Genomic DNA, 21,174 nt, shown 5'->3' with positions numbered 1-21,174 from the left:
TGGAAGCTCTGTGCTAAGGGGTTCTGGGGCAACCTGTGGCCCAACCCTCCCATTCGGGGGAAAGCCCAGTCAGTGTTGTCATGTGATACTAATGAATTCTCTCTCTCTTTCAGTCTGATTGAATTAGCAGCCCAGCATGTGACTGAGGGTTGCAGGGAGTCCTGTTCTGCCTCCAGTTCTTCCAAGTAACAAAATGTAACTTCCCCTGTGAGTCGTGTAATCACAAGCCATGGCTTCCAACTGTGGCCACAGTGACAATGGGCTTCTCCACGGAACCAGGACTCGTTCCTACGGCAGTTTAGTCCAGACTCCTTATTCTCCAGCCCTGATCCACAAATTGGTACATGAGGTCCAGCCTGGGGACACCCTGCAAGGTCTGGCGCTGAGATACGACGTGACGGTGAGTACTGCACCTTCCTCTCATCTCATCGTACAATCAGATGTTATTTACATTGTCTGTAGGGTGCCGGGAGTTCTAACTACAGCTGTAGGACATGTGTATCCACTGCTAATATCTAACAGCTGTTACACACTATCCCAGGACCTTTGTACAATTATCAACCCAGGGCAATTGTCTTCCCTGTCCCACCCTACAGCCGACCCCTCAGGCAGTTATCAGATTCAAATAAAACCGGTGCCTGATAAACAAGTTGGGGACACAGAAATGGAAATGTTTCTGGTCTGAATACCGTTTTGGTTTCGACTCCTGGGGGGAATGGTCATCCCACCACTACCCCCAGAGGTCACACTAGTTGTACTGGTGCCCACACTGGTCACTATAATTTCATTGCCCCTATCCATGGCATAAATAGAAGGTCAGTAGGAAAGGCTGGCAGGATACTGGGTACATAGAGGGATCAGTAGAAAGGTTGGCAGGATACAGGGTACATAGAGGGATCAGTAGAAAGGTTGGCAGGATACAGGGTACATAGAGGGATCAGTAGAAAGGTTGGCAGGATACTGGGTACATAGAGGGAGGAGTAGGAAAGGTTGGCAGGATACTGGGTACATAGAGGGATGAGTAGAAAGGTTGGCAGGATACTGGGTACATAGAGGATCAGTAGAAAGGTTGGCAGGATACAGGGTACATAGAGGGATCAGTAGAAAGGTTGGCAGGATACAGGGTACATAGAGGGATCAGTAGAAAGGTTGGCAGGATACTGGGTACATAGAGGGAGGAGTAGGAAAGGTTGGCAGGATACAGGGTACATAGAGGGATCAGTAGAAAGGTTGGCAGGATACTGGGTACATAGAGGGATCAGTAGAAAGGTTGGCAGGATACAGGGTACATAGAGGGATCAGTAGAAAGGTTGGCAGGATACTGGGTACATAGAGGGAGGAGTAGGAAAGGTTGGCAGGATACAGGGTACATAGAGGGATCAGTAGAAAGGTTGGCAGGATACTGGGTACATAGAGGGATCAGTAGAAAGGTTGGCAGGATACAGGGTACATAGAGGGATCAGTAGAAAGGTTGGCAGGATACTGGGTACATAGAGGGATCAGTAGAAAGGTTGGCAGGATACTGGGTATATAGAGGGATCAGTAGGAAAGGTTGGCAGGATACTGGGTACATAGAGGGATGAGTAGGAAAGGTTGGCAGGATACTGGGTACATAGAGGGATGAGTAGGAAAGGTTGGCAGGATACTGGGTATATAGAGGGATCAGTAGGAAAGGTTGGCAGGATACTGGGTACATAGAGGGATGAGTAGGAAAGGTTGGCAGGATACAGGGTACATAGAGGGATCAGTAGAAAGGTTGGCAGGATACTGAGTATATAGAGGGATCAGTAGGAAAGGTTGGCAGGATACTGGGTACATAGAGGGATGAGTAGGAAAGGTTGGCAGGATACAGGGTACATAGAGGGATCAGTAGAAAGGTTGGCAGGATACTGGGTACATAGAGGGATGAGTAGGAAAGGTTGGCAGGATACTGGGTATATAGAGGGATCAGTAGAAAGGTTGGCAGGATACTGGGTACATAGAGGGATGAGTAGGAAAGGTTGGCAGGATACTGGGTACATAGAGGGATTAGTAGAAAGGTTGGCAGGATACTGGGTACATAGAGGGATCAGTAGAAAGGTTGGCAGGATACTGGGTATATAGAGGGATCAGTAGAAAGGTTGGCAGGATACTGGGTACATAGAGGGATCAGTAGGAAAGGTTGGCAGGATACTGGGTACATAGAGGGATGAGTAGGAAAGGTTGGCAGGATACTGGGTACATAGAGGGATGAGTAGAAAGGTTCGCAGGATACTGGTTACATAGAGGGATCAGTAGAAAGGTTGGCAGGATACTGGGTACATGGAGGGATCAGTAGAAAGGTTGGCAGGATACTGGGTACATAGAGGGATCAGTAGAAAGGTTGGCAGGATACTGGGTACAGCGTAGTCTAGAAGCACCAGCCTTGTACCCTGATAGCTGCAGAGCTGATGTCAAGATGTGGCCTGCAATTGCAAAATCCCTCTTTTTTCGTCATCGCTTCCCCTTTACGCCAACTGTCCTTTAGGAACTTCCCCTGAAACACACACAGTATTGATGACAAAGCAAATTTCTACATTGGGACTTTATGTAAATACATTGGCGATTGTTGGCCTGTCATTAACCAGCGGGGCTTTCCATTCAAGTCAATGGCCAATTAATTTTTTTTCTTCTAACCAGAGTTTATTCATTGGACCAATTGCAAATAAATGTTGTCTGTCTACAGATGGAGCAAATCAAGCGAGCTAACCGGCTGTATACAAACGACTCCATATTCCTCAAGAAATCCCTTTGCATCCCGGTGTTGGCCAACCAATCGAATCTCTCCGATGACCAGAATTCTCAAGAGGCTTCAGAGGCTGAAGGGTCTCCCGTGAAGCAGCAGCCAGTGAAAATAGAGAAGCAGAAGAGCCGGCACCATTCTGTCCAAAAGGATGAGATGTCGCCTGTGGACTTCATGAGCAGGTTGGACACCAACATCCGTGTGTCCAAGAGAGCGGCAGTGAAGAAACTCCGGGAAGGAGAGTCCCTGTGAGTATGACCTGCTGGAAACCATGGAGTAGGTATAGTTAGCCTTTAAAGGGATTCTGTCATGATTTTTATGGTGTAGTTTTTATTTCTAAATGACACTGCAAATAATTCACTCTACAATATAAAATGTCATTCCTGAACCAGCAAATGTATTTAGTTGTAATATTGGTGTGTAGGTGCATCTCAGGTCATTTTGCCTGGTCATGTGCTTTCAGAAAGAGCCAGCACTTTAGGATGGAACTGCTTTCTGGCAGGCTGTTGTTTCTCCTACTCAATGTAACTGAATGTGTCTCAGTGGGACATGGATTTTACTATTGAGTGCTGTTCTTAGATCTACCAGGGAGCTGTTATCTTGTGGAAGGGAAATGTTATGGGATTACCTTCCCATTGTTCAGTGACTGAGGTTCATCAGAGCACAAGTCACATGACTGGGGGCAGCTGGGAAACTGACTATGTCTAGCCCCATGTCAGATTTCAAAATTAAATATAAAAACATCTGTTTGCTCTTTTGAGAAATGAATTTCAGTGCTGAATTTACCGGAGCGCCGCTATTAACTGATGCGTTTAAAAAAAGAAAAAAAAAAACGTTTTTTGCCATGACCGTATCCCTTTAATGAAGCAGTCAGGTTGGCAGATGCTTGAGGGTAACAGCAGGTGTGTGGGTCCAGGTTGGGGTGCAGATCTGCTAAACCAGAACCACATAGTCTCCAATAGCAGCTGAGCCTGAAAAAGGTCATCGGAATTCTTGTCCAGGTGAACAAACCAGAAAAGCTGTAACATGTTCCCACCATTATTTCTCTGCTTTCCAGCACCGCAGAAGACTCCACGCCAGGCGGATCATCCGGATATCAGACGCCCAACCGCACCCTCTCCAGCCAGGACTCCCCGCAGACTCAGCAGCGCTCTCTCCTGGGACCCGTACCCTTAACCATCACCACGCGGGTGTCCACCATCAGAGATCACGAAGACGAGATATTTAAACTCTGACCCCGCCCTCAGCGTAGAATTTTATGTTTCATTTTAAATTATTTTTTTTATTTTTAATGAGGCAAAAAGTTTACAGGAATTTTTTTAGGTGAAAATGCTGTAAAATGTGCAAAGAGTGGTACTACTGAGAGACTTCACACAAGCGCCCGAGCCCCCAGGCGGGTCGTTACCGTTCAGGGAGTGCGACATTTTATAAATATATATATATCTTTGTGTGTGTGCGAGAAAACGGAAGAGAAAGCTGTTTAATTATTTGTTATGAAACTCCGAGACGCCAGATTTATTACTAGAATTAGTCGCTGGTTTGTATTGCCTTCTGCCAACCAATCGGATGAGTTGACCGCTACAAGAGCGTGAGTTCCCTTTAATGGAGACGGCACTATGCGGGTCCCCTTTATCCGAGTTATTAAAGGGGCGCTATTTGTTACATATAATGCGTCTGTGTTTCTGTCTGGAAGCAGCGTCCATCCGTATAGAGAAGCATGCAATAAAGCCTGCGCTTGGAGTCCGACCTTTGGCTGCAGCCTGGAAATAAAACCCACTGTTAAAGATTTACGGACATGGAATCAGCACAGTGGGGGTGGGGTTAATTGATAACAAAGAAGAGGGTTCACTACTATGGGGTCACTCAGCAGTACAGTTGAAGGGACACTGAGGGAGGCACATAAAGTGTGGAACAGCCTTTACAAGGGGGCAACCAGCAGTGCAGAAGGCTGGAGCTTCAGGTCTAAGAGGGTGATTCTGGCACTAGAAAGGGGAAAGCAGTTAAAGGGGTTGTTCACCTTTAAATTACCTTTTGGTATGATGTAGAGATATTCTGAGATCATTTGCAATTGGTTTTTGACTTATTTAGCTTTTTATTCAGCAGCTCTCCAGTTTGCAATTCCAGCCATCTGGTTGCTAGGGTCTAAATTCCCCGAGCAACCATGCATTGATTTGTATAAGAGACTGGAATATGAATAGGAGAGGCCTGAATAGAAAGACGAGGAATAAAAAGTAACAATAACAATATATTTGTAGCCTTACAGAGCATTTGTTTTTTAAAAGGGGTCAGTGACCCCCATTTGAAAGAAGAAGAAAAAGGCAAATCATTTAAAAACTATAAAAAAAGAAAAATGAAGGCCAACTGAAAATTTGCTTAGAATTAGCCATTCTATAACATACTAAAAGTTAACTTAAAGGTGAACCAACCCTTTAAGGCTTTAAACTTTCCTAACTGGGTGCTCAGCCACCTTAAATAATGCCAGCAGGGGGCCACAGAGACTCCATAATGATTTATAGGGTAATAAACAATGTTTGCCTAGGTCCCCTACCCTCCTGGGCCCCCCTGCACTTGCAGGGTCTACTTCCTCTCTAACAATAACCCCCTAAAACTCTAATGCAATAAAAGGTGCAACGCTTCCTAGTAACCCATTAAGCCTAGTAACCCATAGCAACCAATCAGCTATTTGTTTTTAGACGGGACCAGTAATGCTGCCTGCTGATTGGTTGCTATGGGTTACTAGGCTTAAAAGAAAACATTGCACAATAAATAATATTACTAATTTGAAAGCTGCCAATAAAAAATAAAGAGCAACGACAAACTGAATGGGACTGTTGCTTTCCCATGATCATCTTGAATGCAGAGCTTGGACCTGAAACAATTGGCAAGGATTCCCATTACAGCAGCTTCAATGAGACAGGGAAGGTGGTGGAACTGTCGCCACTAGAGGGAGTGCTTGCTCCATCATTATCATATAGGTCTAGCAGAGTTGGAATAATTTAAAGGACCAGTGACACCAAAATAGGTTAATACTATATTCCCCCCATAACTGCTATAATAATCGGTGGGGCTTACTGCCCCTTGAAATTTTTAAACATTTTCACCTAGACTTTTACTTGTAAAATGCAAATGATAATCCCAACACAGAATTTGGCCGAAAGTGTCCAGCAGTGAGATGGGTGGATTTTTTTATTCTCTATATAGAAATACAGCCCTGCACCAACCCACTATCCAGACAGGGCACACATAGGGTTACACTCTCTGTGAGTAACACTCACTTTACCCCAAAAAAACGTTACATTGAATAAACACGCAGGGCTTGTCCCGCTTGCATGGAGTCCGTAGTGCCGGTTTATCTTCTTTCCATCTGTGGTTCCTCATTCTTTATGTACCCCTCAACTTCCCCTCTGTCTGGGCAGGTACCATCTGTGGTTCCTCATTCTTTATGTACCCCTCACCTTCCCCTCTGTCTGGGCAGGGTCCATCTGTGGTTCCTCATTCTTTATGTACCCCTCACCTTCCCCTCTGTCTGGGCAGGGTCCATCTGTGGTTCCTCATTCTTTATGTACCCCTCACCTTCCCCTCTGTCTGGGCAGGGTCCATCTGTGACTCCTCCCTCTGTCTGGACATGGTCCATCTGTGGTTCCTCATTTTATAGGTACCCCTCTCCTCTTATCTGGGTAGGTTACATCTGTGGTTACTCATTCTGCATACACCTCTCACCTTTCTCTGGGCAGGGACCATCTGTGGTTCCTCATTCTGTATGTACCCCCCTCACCTTCCCCTCTGTCTGGGCAGGGTCCATCTGTGGTTCCTCATTCTGTTTGTACCACTCAACCTACCCTAAGTCCTGGCAAAACCCTCAGTATGGGCAGGGCACATCTTCATTTTACTTACTCTCGTATTTACCACTCACTTTGCCATTTCTATTTGGGCAGGGCACATCAGCGGTCACTCATTCTATACACAAATTCATGGGTCTGGCCTAGCTTGTGATGTGGTTCTGATCATGCCGTTAAATAGCAACTGAGCAGCAGGGACAATGTAAGGACCACTCCATCCCTTCCTTTGGCGCATTTTCCTAATAGATCTGCACTGTGCTTTTGAAATATACAAGTGACGGGGCAGACTTTACGTTTATCTAGCAGTCATTTTTTTACACTTTGAAGCCGTCTCTTCCCTTATATGGAGAAGGTCCTATCGTCCCTTTATAAGTGGTTTTCACCCACTGTAGAAACAGACTTTTGAATTTCTGCCCAGATTTTTCCATGTTTCCAGAGCGCAAACAGCTGTAATCTGTATATAAAACAACAGGCGGACTGCAGTTTATATTATACACACAAGGCCAGATTCCTGTATTAGTCGTGGCATCGGGAGGATTAGCCAGTGAGTCAGGCCCGGAGATGTCCACATAAACATGCACAGATACAATTCAGCCAAGGCACTTTTAAGACACACATTTGCTTTATATGCATCACAGTGTAAACATAATGTCCACAACAGTCAGTTGCAGCTGGCAGGATAGAGGAATAAGCATGTTGTGAAGGGGAAGTGAACTGTGAAAGGGAGAAAAAGAGAAGTTGCAGAGATGCTGACACAGATGTATGGCTGAAGACATGGCATTATGGGGGTCGTGTGCTTATAATATTTCCATCTTGTTTGGTTGCTATGGGTTACTGGACCTGGTATAAACAGTGCAGTATAACAATACTCCAGATATAAAACACATCCCATAGCAGACAAGGCTATCCTGTTCCTACAGCTAAAGGATCTTCAACCACACTGTTGGGCTGGCCTATTGAGAAGACTTCAGGGCTGATGGCCTGGAGCTGTCAGGGCCTTGTGCATAGTGATTTCCATCTTTATTGGTTGCTATTGGTTACTGGACCTGGTGTAAACTTTGTAGCATAACTTCCCCCCAGATTCCATAGCAGGGGAAGTTAATCTATTCCTACAACTAGAGGATCTTCAGCCATACTGTTGGGTTGGCCAACTGAGGAGACTTTAGGGCTTTTGTACTTATAATCATAGTTATTTGCATCTTGATTGGTTGCTATGGGTTACTGGACCTGGTGTAAACTGCATAACCCCCCCCCACCAGATACAACACACATTCCATAGCAGAGGAAGCTTACTTGTTCCTACAACTAGAGCCACACTGTTGGGTTGGCCAACTGAGGGCTTTTGTGCTTATAATCATAGTTATTTCATCTTGACTTCAGGGCTGTAGTTTGGCTACACATGTATGAAGAATAAAAACTCAAGTCATGTGGGAAGGAAGGTTAGAATTTCTCTCCTGCAATGCCATTTTTTCTACCATGGAACGGACAAGGGAGCGGAGAAAGATAGAAGGGTTTAAGAATAATGAGCCATGAGCTAACAACCAGTCAAATGGCCATCCTGTGGAAGAGGTATTGGTCTCCAGAAACAAGAGGAACCACCGCTCTCCACTCACAGGGCTGCCTATCTGTACAAATTTACAGCCCACCTAACTCTTGTTCTGCAACCAAAAACCAACAAAGTCCAACAAACGTATTATACAGAAAGAGTTTGAAGGCCACGGTTATGTCTTCTAACATAATAGTACTCAGTCTCTGGTGCACGACAACTCGTCTTCAAGTTGGTGCAAAGTTCCCACTGGTGTTGCCTGAAAAAACATAATGTTGGCAAGGTCATCGTTTTTGTGAGAGTTCCCTTTTGATCAGTTTGCAATCGCAATCAGTACACAATGGTATCCCATTATAGTTGGTAGACCAACCATGAATTTGAGGCCACAAGCCTTGGACATCTGTTTGGCAAAAATATATCGATCATACGTTTTGAGGAGTATCAATGGGAGGTGAACATCCCACCCAAACCCGAGTTGCTGCCACAGAGGGACAGAAACCAGAACGATCATCTCCTTTTCCATTCCTGAGTTCAGTCCTAATTCTCTCCCCTCACAATTTTTCCTCTTCAATCAGTTTGTTGAGTCCATTACAAATTTTCTGTAGGTGAGGTCGAAGGCTACTCTTTGTGTCGTAGAGTTGGCTGAGCATCTCAGGGTCTGCAAAGTGGTTGAAAACATGTTGAATGCGCCCGTGGGACTTGGGTGTGAGATGTTTCTCCACAAGCCGGAGAACCAGGTTCTTACATTCCATGAGAATTTCGGGCAAAACATCTTTCTCAAAGGTGAACTCCACCTCGTAAAAGCTGATGGCCGTCATGGCTCCATTATGCAGCCTGTTCTTGAAGTCCTTGGCCAAGACCAGCTCTTCTGGACTGAAGCGGTTGTGACGGAAGAGGACTCCGATCTTCACCGCAATCTTAATGAGGTTCTTGATGACTTTTTGGGACTCTGTCTTGTTCTTTGTGTACTCTTTGGACACTCTGTACAGTTCGTCTAGGATCTCACTGCTGGTCTCATCGATGAACATATTGACCATAGACTTGGAAGCCATGCGACTGAGTATCTTCTTCTGAGCCTGGAGAGCCAGGTCCTTGGAACTAAAAGTCTCCATTGTCTGCGGAGCATAAAAAAAATATAAATTATAATTTATACATAATATTGCCACTGCTTTTATCATATGTCCTGTGGTATTACACGTAGAGTTTGCCCTGGGATACTATGCAGGAATCTTTGTAGAATAGATAATGCCATGTGACTACTGTATATAATGGCAACTATAAAATTTGGCCTTCATTTTTTCTTTCTTATAGTTTTTGAATTATTTGCCTCCTTCTTCTCACTCTTTCAAGCTTTCAAATGGGAGTCACTGACCCCATCTAAAAAAAGGCTACAAATGTATTGCTCTTGTTACTTTTTATTACTCGTCTTACTATTCAGACCCTTTCCTATTCATATTCCAGTCTCTTATTCATATTCCAGTCTCTAATTCAAATCAGTGCATGGTTGCTAGGGGAATTTGGACCGTAGCAACCAGATGACTGACATTGCAAACTGGAGAGCTGCTAAATAATAAACTCAAAAATCACAAATAATAAAAAATTAAAACCAATTGCAGATTGTCTCAGAATATCACTCTCTACATTAAACTAAAAGTTTATTTAAAGGTGAACAACCCCTTTAATATGCAGTTTATAAGCAGAACACTTCATGTAGATATGTTTTGTCTTCACTGGTTCAGAGTAAATGTAATTGCTATAGTAAGCAGCATCTGTCTGTCCCTTTTTCTCCTCTGCACTGCTGATTCTGACTCTTGAAACAAGGTACCATTAGCCAGTTTATTAACAGACCTGTGAAGAAGCATGCGTGTCATTATGGATATGGGTGTCGGGGATGAAGGAGAAGCAGGCTTCTGTCACATTGTTTCAAAAGTCAGAACCAGCAGTGCAGAAAGGGACAAACTGTCAATTAAATTTAGACATGGCTTGAAAACCATTGGAAATGTTTAGATAATGTGTGTTACAACTATCAGATGGGCTAATCCAGCATTTAATATTATTTTAAAGATTACAAGTAATAGCAGTTTGTGTCCCTCCTCCGCATTCTCTCTCTTGGCTCTGTCAGCGCAGACTTCAGACATTTGCAGGATGCAGGAAATATTTCCTGTTCAATTCGAATAGAAAAGGGCCCTTGAAGCGGCACGCTATTATGTCTGCAGTTAGCCCGCGTAGTTCACAGGGGAGGGAAAAAATAGCCAAAAATCTGATGTATTGTCCTATCAGGTGCGCCCGGGCCATTGTCAATGAATTGTCTGTCACATTTCCAGACTGGTTTAACCATAGTGACTGAATAAAAAGGATTTTTTCTGCTCCCGCCCCAGTGCTAAATAAAGGAGTGTCAGTGCATATATACTGAACTTCTGCTGAGCCACAGTGTTGTCTATCATCTAGAGATCTAGTGACAGCACTTTCAGGAGATGTTGGGAATTGTATTCTAAATCACTTCATTACTAAATTATTTAAAAGGGTGGTTCACCTTCAAGTTAACTTTTCATATGCTATAAAATGGCTAATTCTGAACTTTTTAATTGGGCTTCATTAGTTTTTATAGTTTTTTAATTATTTGCCTTTTTCTTCTGACTCTTTTCAGCTTTCAAATGGGGGTCACTGACCTCATCTAAAAATAAAATTATTATGTAAATGATGTTCCTGCTGAATTGTGCTTAGTACAGGGGAATACCTATGCTGCCATAGTTTTATGGGATCTCTCTGTACAGACTATGAGCAAACTTAGGGGCTGTTCCTGCTGAATTGTGCTTAGTACAGGGAATACCTATGCTGCTGCCATAGTTTTATGGGATCTCTCTGTACAGACTATGAGCAAATTTAGGGACTGTTCCTGCTGAATTGTGCTTAGTACAGGGGAATACCTATGCTGCCATAGTTTTATGGCATCTCTCTGTACAGACTATGAGCAAACAGAGGACTGTTCCTGCTGAATTGTGCTTAGTACAGGGAATACCTATGCTGCCATAGTTTTATGGGATCTCTCTGTACAGACTATGAGCAAACTTAGGGACTGTTCCTGCTGAATTGTGCTTAGTACAGGGAATACCTATGCTGCCATAGTTTTATGGGATCTCTCTGTACAGACTATGAGCAAACTTAGAGGACTGTTCCTGCTGAATTGTGCTTAGTACAGGGGAATACCTATGCTGCCATAGTTTTATGGGATCTCTCTGTACAGACTATGAGCAAACTTAGGGGCTATTCCTGCTGAATTGTGCTTAGTACAGAGGAATACCTATGCTGCCATAGTTTTATGGGATCTCTCTGTACAGACTATGAGCAAACTTAGAGGACTGTTCCTGCTGAATTGTGCTTACCTATACCTATGCTGCCATAGTTTAAACTATGTTATTTGCTTTGAAACTGGAATGCAGGCACTCGGACTGAACAAATCCAAGGATCCAGCCTTGAATTGCAATTTTCAACAGTTGAACTTGATGAAAGTGGCCTAAACCATTAGGTTATGTCAGTATGTCAGCAGTCGAACCTGGGGCCTCTCATAAGTCACAGCGAACAGTGGGGTTAAAGTTAAAACTACAGTTGCTTCTTAAGTGAAGCAGGAAAACAAAGCTGCTTGTGTGGTTCTGCCCCTCCCTTACAGCCGTTAAACCACAATGTACATACACTGACATCAACTGCTGCCTTCCAGCAACAACCACAACACCCCTAGATATGAAGAACCCCTCACATAAACTACTTGTTACAGGCCCCTCCCACTTACCCATCATTCTGTGTGTGTCACATGGTATCAGTGAATCAGTGAGGGAAAAACTCTCCTAGATATGAGGAACCCCTCACATAAACTACTTGTTACAGGCCCCTCCCACTTACCCATCATTCTATGTGTGTGTCACATGGTATCAGTGAATCAGTGAGGGAAAAACACACCTAGATATGAGGAACCCCTCACATAAACTACTTGTTACAGGCCCCTCCCACTTACCCATCATTCTATGTGTGTGTGTCACATGGTATCAGTGAATCAGTGAGGGAAAAACACCCCTAGATATGAGGAACCCCTCACATAAACGACTTGTTACAGGCCCCTCCCACTTACCCATCATTCTATGTGTGTGTCACATGGTATCAGTGAATCAGTGAGGGAAAAACACCCCTAGATATGAGGAACCCCTCACATAAACTACTTGTTACAGGCCCCTCCCACTTACCCATCATTCTATGTGTGTGTCACATGGTATCAGTGAATCAGTGAGGGAAAAACTCACCTAGATATGAGGAACCCCTCACATAATCTACTTGTTACAGGCCCCTCCCACTTATAGGGTTACCACCTGGCTGGTATTTTACCGGCCTGGCCGGTAAAAACGATGGCTGATCCCTATGTTATTAGTAGGGAAAAATTATAAATATATAGGAAGGCCGTTATGTTTTTTCCAGAAAAGGTGGCAACCCTACCCACTTACCCATCATTCTATGAGGAAAGTTCATATACAGTAAACTGCTGTCAGTGATCAGCAAACTAAACAGTGCTACAATTGCTAAGTTTAAAAAGAAACAGGAAACAGTAGCATCTCAGGGTGTTTAATCAGGGAGAGGTGTGCTTTGCCCTACATTTCTGACTGGCTCCTTGACTGCAAATGTCAACTTCCCTATTGGCTGTCGGCCTGCTCCCGGCACCACACCCCTTTTCTGAGTGAAATGGCCCTTTATGAGATTGGGAAATAGAGCTAATTTTGCCATTCTCAGGGTCAGGAGAAAGCTGTATTAGTCTCATATTGTTTCTGTCCCTGAATCGACTGAAACAGATGCAGCAACTACAGCGAATGTGAAGCAATAGGTCCACATGATCCAATCCTTCACAGAGGGCCACAGTTACCTCAGGAAGGTTTTTTATTCAATCTATTACAGAAGACCCTGTAACTGCTCCATTGTGTCATGTGATAAGGCTGTAACTGCTGCAGTGTGAGCATCACATGATGACAACTGGCCAATCATCAGACAATATCACTGGTCATTCACAAGAGTCAGTTGCCCACGACTCTGCCCAATCATTTTATTAACCCTTCCCGAGCAGTGTCAGCCTTGCTCACTATCCACTAAGTGTGTCTATGAATCAAGCTGGCAGGCAACAGACTGGTGATTAACTGTAGCAGACAGCTCCATGGCAGCGCTACTATGCCAGTCTGCGTGATGCATGGCAAGTGTCAGCAGCTGACAAATTAAATCTCTCTTCCTATAAGTGATTTCTATTTTTCTGTAACACAGCTACCGCAGGCTTATGGGGAGGATCTCAAATCCAGGCCCTGTGCCCTCCGTTTCACTGGCATCAAGTCTTACCAATGCTGAGATAAAGCTGGGCATTGGCAGCAGTTTTTATGGTGGGGCTGGAAAATGTAGCTTTTTATTGCTAGAATGAGCTTTCTCCCAATAACAAAGGAAGCACACTGGCCTGCTCCTGCCACTTTCAAAACCCCCTATTCTCTAGTCATCGGCAGGGCCGCAACCTTGGCCATGAAGCAGAGAGGCCTCTGTTTTGTGCACCTGCAGGACAATGAGGAAGAGGATGTTGTTACAATGGAACATCCCCCAATTTTTCAGACAGAGAAGTTGACAGATGTGGTACCCATGGGGCAGGGCAGAATAAAAAGTGTCAGACGCAGGAGGGGGCACAAATTCTGGCATTCAGGGTTGCACTGATATCTTACTGTATTGGTTGTAGTGAACATCCAGCAAGTGAGGCAAGTACTCCAACAAATACCCAGGGAATAACCCTAGTATTGATATTTTACTGTATAGCAAAAAGTGCACATGGTGTAATATAGAGAAACTCTGGGGTAACAGTCACCCTGCTATAGTTCCAGGGGTACCCAGGGTACAAATAAGCACTCACCCCAAATCTCCCCCTAACTGGCCTTCAGGCTGGTCCCCTTTAGCTCATTACAAGGTTACAGATATATGGAAACATTGGGGTAACAGTCACCTTGATATAGTTCCAGGGGTACCCAGGGTACAAATAAGCACTCACCCCAAATCTCCCCCTAACTGGCCTTCAGGTTGGGCCCCTTAGCTCATAACAAGATTACAGATATATAGAAACATTGGGGTGTCGCCCTGCTATAGTTCCAGGGGTACCCAGGAAACAAATAAACACTCACTCCAAATCTCCCCCTTAGCTCATTACAAGGTTACAGATATATAGAAACATTGGGGTAACAGTCACCCTGCTATAGTACCCAGGGCACAAATAAACACTCACCCCAAATCCCCCACTAACTGGCCTTCAGGCTGGGCCCTCTTAGCTCATAACAAGGTTACAGATATATATATAGAAACATTGGGGTAACAATAACTGTGGTCCCAAACCTGCCCTGACATACAGAGCCCCCCTGTGATAAACTGCTATGGACAATTGTCTATGTGCTCCATTGATATAATAAGAGTTTTCAGGCCGAACACATCACATTAACAGAAATTAAAGCTCAGGAAAACAGTTCCCTCGAGGCAAGTAGTTGTACAGGAATTAAGTCGGCAACCAGTTGATCCAGTGCTGGAAGTAACCTGGTGCAGCAGAACATTCCTCCTCCTCCATCCTCATACACTAACCTTCCATAATTTTATACTTAAAGGGATACTGTCATGGGAAAAAATGTTTATTTCAAAACGCATCAGTTAATAGCACAGCACCAGCAGAATTCTACACTGAAATCCATTTCTCAAAAGAGCAAACAGACTTTTTATATTCAGTTTTGAAATCTGACATGGGGCTAGACATATTGTCAGTTTCCAGCTGCCCTCAGTCATGTGAATTGTGCTCTGATAAACTTCAGTAACTCTTTACTGCTGTACTGCAAGTTGGAGTGATATCCCCCCAGCAGCTTAACAACAGAACAATGGGAAGGTAATCAGATAGCAGTTCCCTAACACAAGATAACAGCTGCCTGGTAGATCTAGCACTCAAAAGTAAAATCCAGGTCCCACTGAGACACATTCAGTTACATTGAGTAGGAGAAACAACAGCCTGCCAGAAAGCAGTTCCATCCTAAAGTACTGGCTCTTTCTGAAAGCACATGACCAGGCAAAATGACCTGAGATGCGCCTACACACCAATATTACTAAATACTGGTTAAGGAATTACATTTTATATTGTAGAGTGAATTATTTGCAGTGTAAACAGTGTAATTTAGAAATAAAAACTACATCATAAAAATCATGACAGAATCCCTTTAAATTGGCATCTCTCTACCAGGCTGAATACATCTGCCTTTCACTGGAACAACTCCCATTGAGGGACAGTAGTGCTCAGCAATAGAGTCTGACTAGTTAGTGCACCTCTCCTAGGTGACCCAGGTTTTTGACCCTCTGCTATTAGGTCCCCCTGGGTCAGCTAAGTCGTTTGCCACCAGAGACTTGCACATACCCCCATTCTCTTGCATATTAAGCACTGGCACAGGCTGAAGGGAGGGTTTGGACAGCAAGGGCACAGGTAGGAGGGAGGGTGCAGATGCCATAGGTATTGGCAGGAGAGAGGGTTCAGATGCCATAGGTACTGGCAGGAGGGAGGGCATGAGGTGTGGAACATATCTCCTTATGAGGTCCCCCTCTCACCTGGGCCCCCAACAGTTTCAGGGTGTGCTTTATAGAAATTATTCCAACCTGTCTGTCACTGTGCCCTTCCCCTTGAGCTGTAGAACAGACATTGTGCTATTCCTGCACAGGAAGAAGGGCTTATTTACTCTTCTACATTCTATCAATGGCCGTGTATCTACATGTCATGGCATAGAGCGTGTCTGCCTGTAAACACAGCCTTGTAATGCCATTGGCTGAGGGCTGCGGGTGGATTTTTCCGTGACCGTGCAATCTATTCTTTGTGCACATAACAAGGTTGGGCCGAGGAGTTACATTATAAAGTGTGTTTAAGATAATAATAGTACTAGGTTAGTAATTCTTAATATGTGATAGCACTAATTAGTAGTTATTATTTATTGGAACCATGAGCTCTGCTCCTGGGAATGAAGTAGCACATAACTGTACTGACCAAAGCAAGACTCACCTTAATCCCCTCCAATTTTACAAGGAACCGGGATGTCTGCTGGGGATTAGTGAACATTAAAGGATGCACCTATACCTACATGATTTTTAGTCTGGGCCATAAAGCAGGACAGGACTGCTGCTTACAATGGGGATCAGATAGGATCTGTGCAGCCACTGGAGCAGAATGCTCTGTTATACAGATAGCTAGAATCCCAGCTGCCATAAAGCAGGGCAGGACTGCTGCTTACATTGGGTATCAGAATTTATGTACACTGGGCAATGGCACCCATAGAAATTTTGGCACCTGGAACTTGTAGTTGTTTACCCAATATTGCCCCCCCCCCATTCACATCCAAGGTAAATCATCTAATAGTGCTTATGGCAGAGGTTGTCATGTGATTGTTACTTGGTAACGCAGATTCTATTGCTAATGTGTCACTAACAGTCTCATATGTCAATAGCGAGCCGACTGCTCATGACACCTAAAGGGAAAATCACATTAAAGTAACACTGGTAAGAAAACAACATCAATATACAGAGTAGTCTGGCATAATACAAATATAAAAATAAGGGATCTGTGTTACTTTCCCCTACAAACATGTTAGACTGGTTACAATGGCTTGATACTTCTGACGCCATTTTGGTTTAGGGTTTGGTGATTGGTTGAGCACCATAAAGTCAAGGCTCTTTAGAATACAGTTAGCAGTCTGGGGCTCTCCATGCATTATATATATATGTATTTATCCTACTTAGGTTGTATTATAAATGGAATTGGCCCTGTATTTATCCTGCCATGTTCTGGGGTATTATACATGGAATTGGCACTGTATTTATCCAGCTGTGTGTTTTGTGGTATTATACATGGAATTAGCACTGGATTTATCCTGCCGTGTGTTCTGGGGTATTATACATGGAATTGGCACTGTATTTATCCTGCTGTGTGTTCTGGGGTATAATACATGGAATTGGCACTGTATTTATCCTGCTGTGTGTTCTGGGGTATTATACATGGAATTGGCACTGTATTTATCTGCTGTGTGTTCTGGGGTATTATACATGGAATTGGCACTGTATTTATCCTGCCTCGTGTTCTGGGGTATTATACATGGAATTGGCACTGTATTTATCCTGCTGTGTGTTCTGGGGTATTATACATGGAATTGGCACTGTATTTATCCTGCTGTGTGTTCTGGGGTATAATACATGGAATTGGCACTGTATTTATCCTGCTGTGTGTTCTGGGGTATTATACATGGAATTGGCACTGTATTTATCCTGCCGTGTGTTCTGGGGTATTATACATGGAATTGGCACTGTATTTATCCTGCTGTGTGTTCTGGGGTATTATACATGTAATTGGCACTGTATTTATCCTGCTGTGTGTTCTGGGGTATTATACATGGAATTGGCACTGTATTTATCCTGCTGTGTGTTTTGGGGTATTATACATGGAATTGGCACTGTATTTATCTGCTGTGTGTTCTGGGGTATTATACATGGAATTGACACTGTATTTATCCTGCTGTGTATTCTGGGGTATTATACATGGAATTGGCACTGTATTTATCCTGCCTCGTGTTCTGGGGTATTATACATGGAATTGGCACTGTATTTATCCTGCTGTGTGTTCTGGGGTATAATACATGGAATTGGCACTGTATTTATCCTGCTGTGTGTTCTGGGGTATTATACATGTAATTGGCACTGTATTTATCTGCTGTGTGTTCTGGGGTATTATACATGGAATTGGCACTGTATTTATCTGCTGTGTGTTCTGGGGTATTATACATGGAATTGGCACTGTATTTATTCTGCTGTGTGTTCTGGGGTATTATACATGGAATTGACACTGTATTTATCCTGCTGTGTATTCTGGGGTATTATACATGGAATTGGCACTGTATTTATCCTGCTGTGGGTTCTGGGGTATTATACATGGAATTGGCCCTGTATTTATCCTGCTGTGTGTTCTGGGGTATTATACATGGAATTGACACTGTATTTATCCTGCCGTGTATTCTGGGGTATTATTCGTGGAATTGGCACTGTATTTATGCTGCTGTGTGTTCTGGGGTATTTTACATGGAATTGGCACTGTATTTATCCTGCCGTGTGTTCTGGGGTATTATACATGGAATTGGCACTGTATTTATCCTGCTGTGTGTTCTGGGGTATTATACATGGAATTGGCACTGTATTTATGCTGCCTTGTGTTCTGGGTATTATACATGGAATTAGCTCATCCATACGTTGTTACACCACTGTACCCAGCCGCCATGTACAGCCTTTATCTGGGAATCACAATGGAGGAGGAGAGTCAGTTGGTCCTTATCTGCTATCAATTCAACATGAGCACTATCCCATGCACCCTGCCAACGGGCATCAATCACCAGTGGATAAGATCAAGATGAGTAATTGATGGGGGGTGTAACTCACACCCTGATAACATCATGCAAATACAAGAATCACTTTTCTGATGGAGGAGAAGTGCTGAAAGTATCTGCACTGCTTCTCTGCCAGTGTTTATACCTTATGTACCATGAGTCTTATGAAATCCCTTTAATTCCAGCTTGTTGGTCATCTCAATTTAAAGTGAATATTGTTTTCCACTAAGGGTTAACCCAACAACCCGACCTGTCCCGTGCCAATTGCCGCCCCCGCTTGCAAGCCATGGCCAGGTTCAGTTATTTTGACAGCATGTTCACATTCTGACCCCTTTTCATTTTGCTTCCTCCTCTTCTTCCTCTGACCTGTTGTTTTTGCCCTTGCACTTTATCTGCGTCCTGACCTCCCCCCCCCCGCCCGAAAAAGGCAAAAAAATTAGAATTTTCCAAAAACATATACATAAAAAAAAACAAAAGATGGCTGGAGAGATGGTGAGGAAGAGCTGCTTCTATTAAAACAGTGGTGGCTACAGAGGCTAGCCTCCCGACAGTGGTGATATGGAGCGACCTGAGGCTCGAAAAAGAGCTAGGGGCCCCCTTGCTGATTCATATAAGATATAGGTGTCACTTTCAGCCTTGTGCTTTACAATAAAGAGGAAAAAGATTAGATTGGAGGAAGATTGCGGTTTCCTTCTAGCAAAGATAGCAATGCTGTTGCTTCAGTTGAATAAAAACACACTCAACAAGTCTAACCCTTCAATATGAAGGCTTTGTATCTTATAAGAGGCACTGGGCCATATGCGGCCCCATAAAATGCCCCAAAACTTCCAAAAACGTTATAATTAATTTATATAATCTGCCCCCCTCCCTGGATTATTAACATTGGTCCATAACATGGTATTTTATTGTTATGCCAGAAAAGGATTTGCCCTCCAGCTCAGAGGCTGTGCCAATTCCTAAAGATCCTTGCATTCCGTTTGGCGTGTCCCTACAAGAAATCCCAGCTTGGATGGTGCAAAAAAAAAAGGAAACAAAAAGCAGTTTGTGTGCTTAAACTGGGCTGATGTTGCTGCCATCTCCTAGCTCCGCTCAGCAAGGCATCTACATAGGTTCCGGATGAGCACCCACAATACACAGCCAGAATCCGTGCCATTTAAATACAAACATAACGTTGTTAATAGGAAATGCAACACCTGTAGATAGCTGCCTTGTAGTCCAACTGCAACTCCCAGAACCCCCTGCTAGCCACCTGAAGATCATTTATATATCTATGTATATGTTGCAAGAACTCAGAACAGTGGTCCATTGTCGGGGGCACACGGATGTGTTGCCCGATTGAAGGGGAGTTGCTCGATCTTCTGTGTAACAGTTTCCACACATATAATTCTCAGCCTACAACTGCAACTCCCAGCACCCCCTGTCTGTTGCAGTATTATAATACCTAATGTGTATTTTTTTGCTCCTTTTTAGCGGCCAAGAAGCCACAATTTCCCAATCAAAATGGTCCTTTACTTGGGTTTTTTTTAATTATCTGAATGATGTACCAAGCTGGCACCAGACCCTCATGGTACCCAACACCTGATTTATTTGCCCCACTCTGCTCCCTAGTGTCTGAAAGCTGGGTGCTGCTAGTCTGTATTTGGCACAATTTCCCAATAAAAGTGGCAGAGACAGCGAAAGCATCAGACTTCCCCTTTTTCTCTTCATTCTTCATCTTAATTGTGCAGTTAAGAGACGATGTGGCAGTTAGCAAAGGCAAAGGCTAATGGAGACATTGGATCTGCTATGGGGGCTCAGAGCCCCAATTGTAACAACAACCCCCCTTTTCCCTTGGACTTACCGTGCCACGCTTCTCTGCTGCTCCAGCTGCTTGTTGTACCTTGGCTGTTAGAGTCTCCCGCCTCTCTCAGACCTACAAACTTCTCAGCTGAGTTCTCAGATACTTCCTTGAGGAACTTGAGCCCCAGCCCGCCCATCTGGTGGGGAGGAGGGAGAAGGTGGGGGTGAGAGGGCAGTGCTGCCTTAAGAGACGTAATTCAACACAAACCTGAGTCCCTTGTCATCAGGATCTGCTGTTACCTGAGCCCCGTTGGCCTCACTGCCGGGGAGGGATGCTTGAATAACCCAACTGTCAGCCCTGACCAAACACAAGTCCTCTGCCTGAGACGAGACTGGGACGGGTGCCACGGTGGTACCCACGGCTGGCCAAAACACCTTTTTTTCTTTTAAGGTGTGAGTGCTGATTAAAATAGAACTAAAGCTTAACTAAAGAAGTAGCTAGAAATGTTGTACATGATGTTTTGTGCTTCTGTACCAGCCCAAGGCAACCACAGCCCTTTATCAGTAAAGATCTGTGTCTCCAAAGATGCCCCAGTAGTAGCTCCCCATCTTCTTTTCTGCTGATTCACTGCACATGCTCTGTGCTGCTGTCACTTACTGAGCTTAGGGACCCACTCACAATATACAGTACACATAATAGAAATGTCACAATATAAGACTGATTAGTAATTAATACAGATAATTACTACATGGCAGCACAGAGACCAGTGCAATTAGCATCAGAATTTAATAATCAGCAAACCTGTA

General features: G+C 43.9%; 3 protein-coding genes across 3 annotated transcripts in view; 1 reads left to right on the top strand and 2 right to left on the bottom strand.

Moving 5' to 3' along the window:
• LOC121397224 (CD48 antigen-like) overlaps positions 1-21,174 on the bottom strand; it is a 626,518-nt gene that overhangs the window by 73,727 nt on the left and 531,617 nt on the right. The gene's annotated exons all lie outside the window — the stretch shown is intronic.
• lysmd1.L (LysM, putative peptidoglycan-binding, domain containing 1 L homeolog) lies at positions 20-4,425 on the top strand. Its single transcript, NM_001097149.1, is given in 3 exon segments — positions 20-400; positions 2,705-3,009; positions 3,819-4,425. Coding segments are annotated over 3 exon segments (654 nt in total). The 5' UTR covers positions 20-229; the 3' UTR covers positions 3,997-4,425.
• tnfaip8l2.L (TNF alpha induced protein 8 like 2 L homeolog) lies at positions 7,201-20,515 on the bottom strand. The gene is given in 2 exon segments (NM_001090139.1): positions 7,201-9,261; positions 20,429-20,515. A coding segment is annotated over 1 exon segment (561 nt). The 5' UTR covers positions 9,259-9,261; positions 20,429-20,515; the 3' UTR covers positions 7,201-8,697.

Source organism: Xenopus laevis, chromosome 8L, assembly GCF_017654675.1.
Source record: "Xenopus laevis strain J_2021 chromosome 8L, Xenopus_laevis_v10.1, whole genome shotgun sequence".
Classification (NCBI taxonomy): domain Eukaryota; kingdom Metazoa; phylum Chordata; class Amphibia; order Anura; family Pipidae; genus Xenopus; species Xenopus laevis.
Note: the sequence above shows the minus strand (reverse complement) of the source record. Positions and strands in the feature narration are given on the sequence as shown.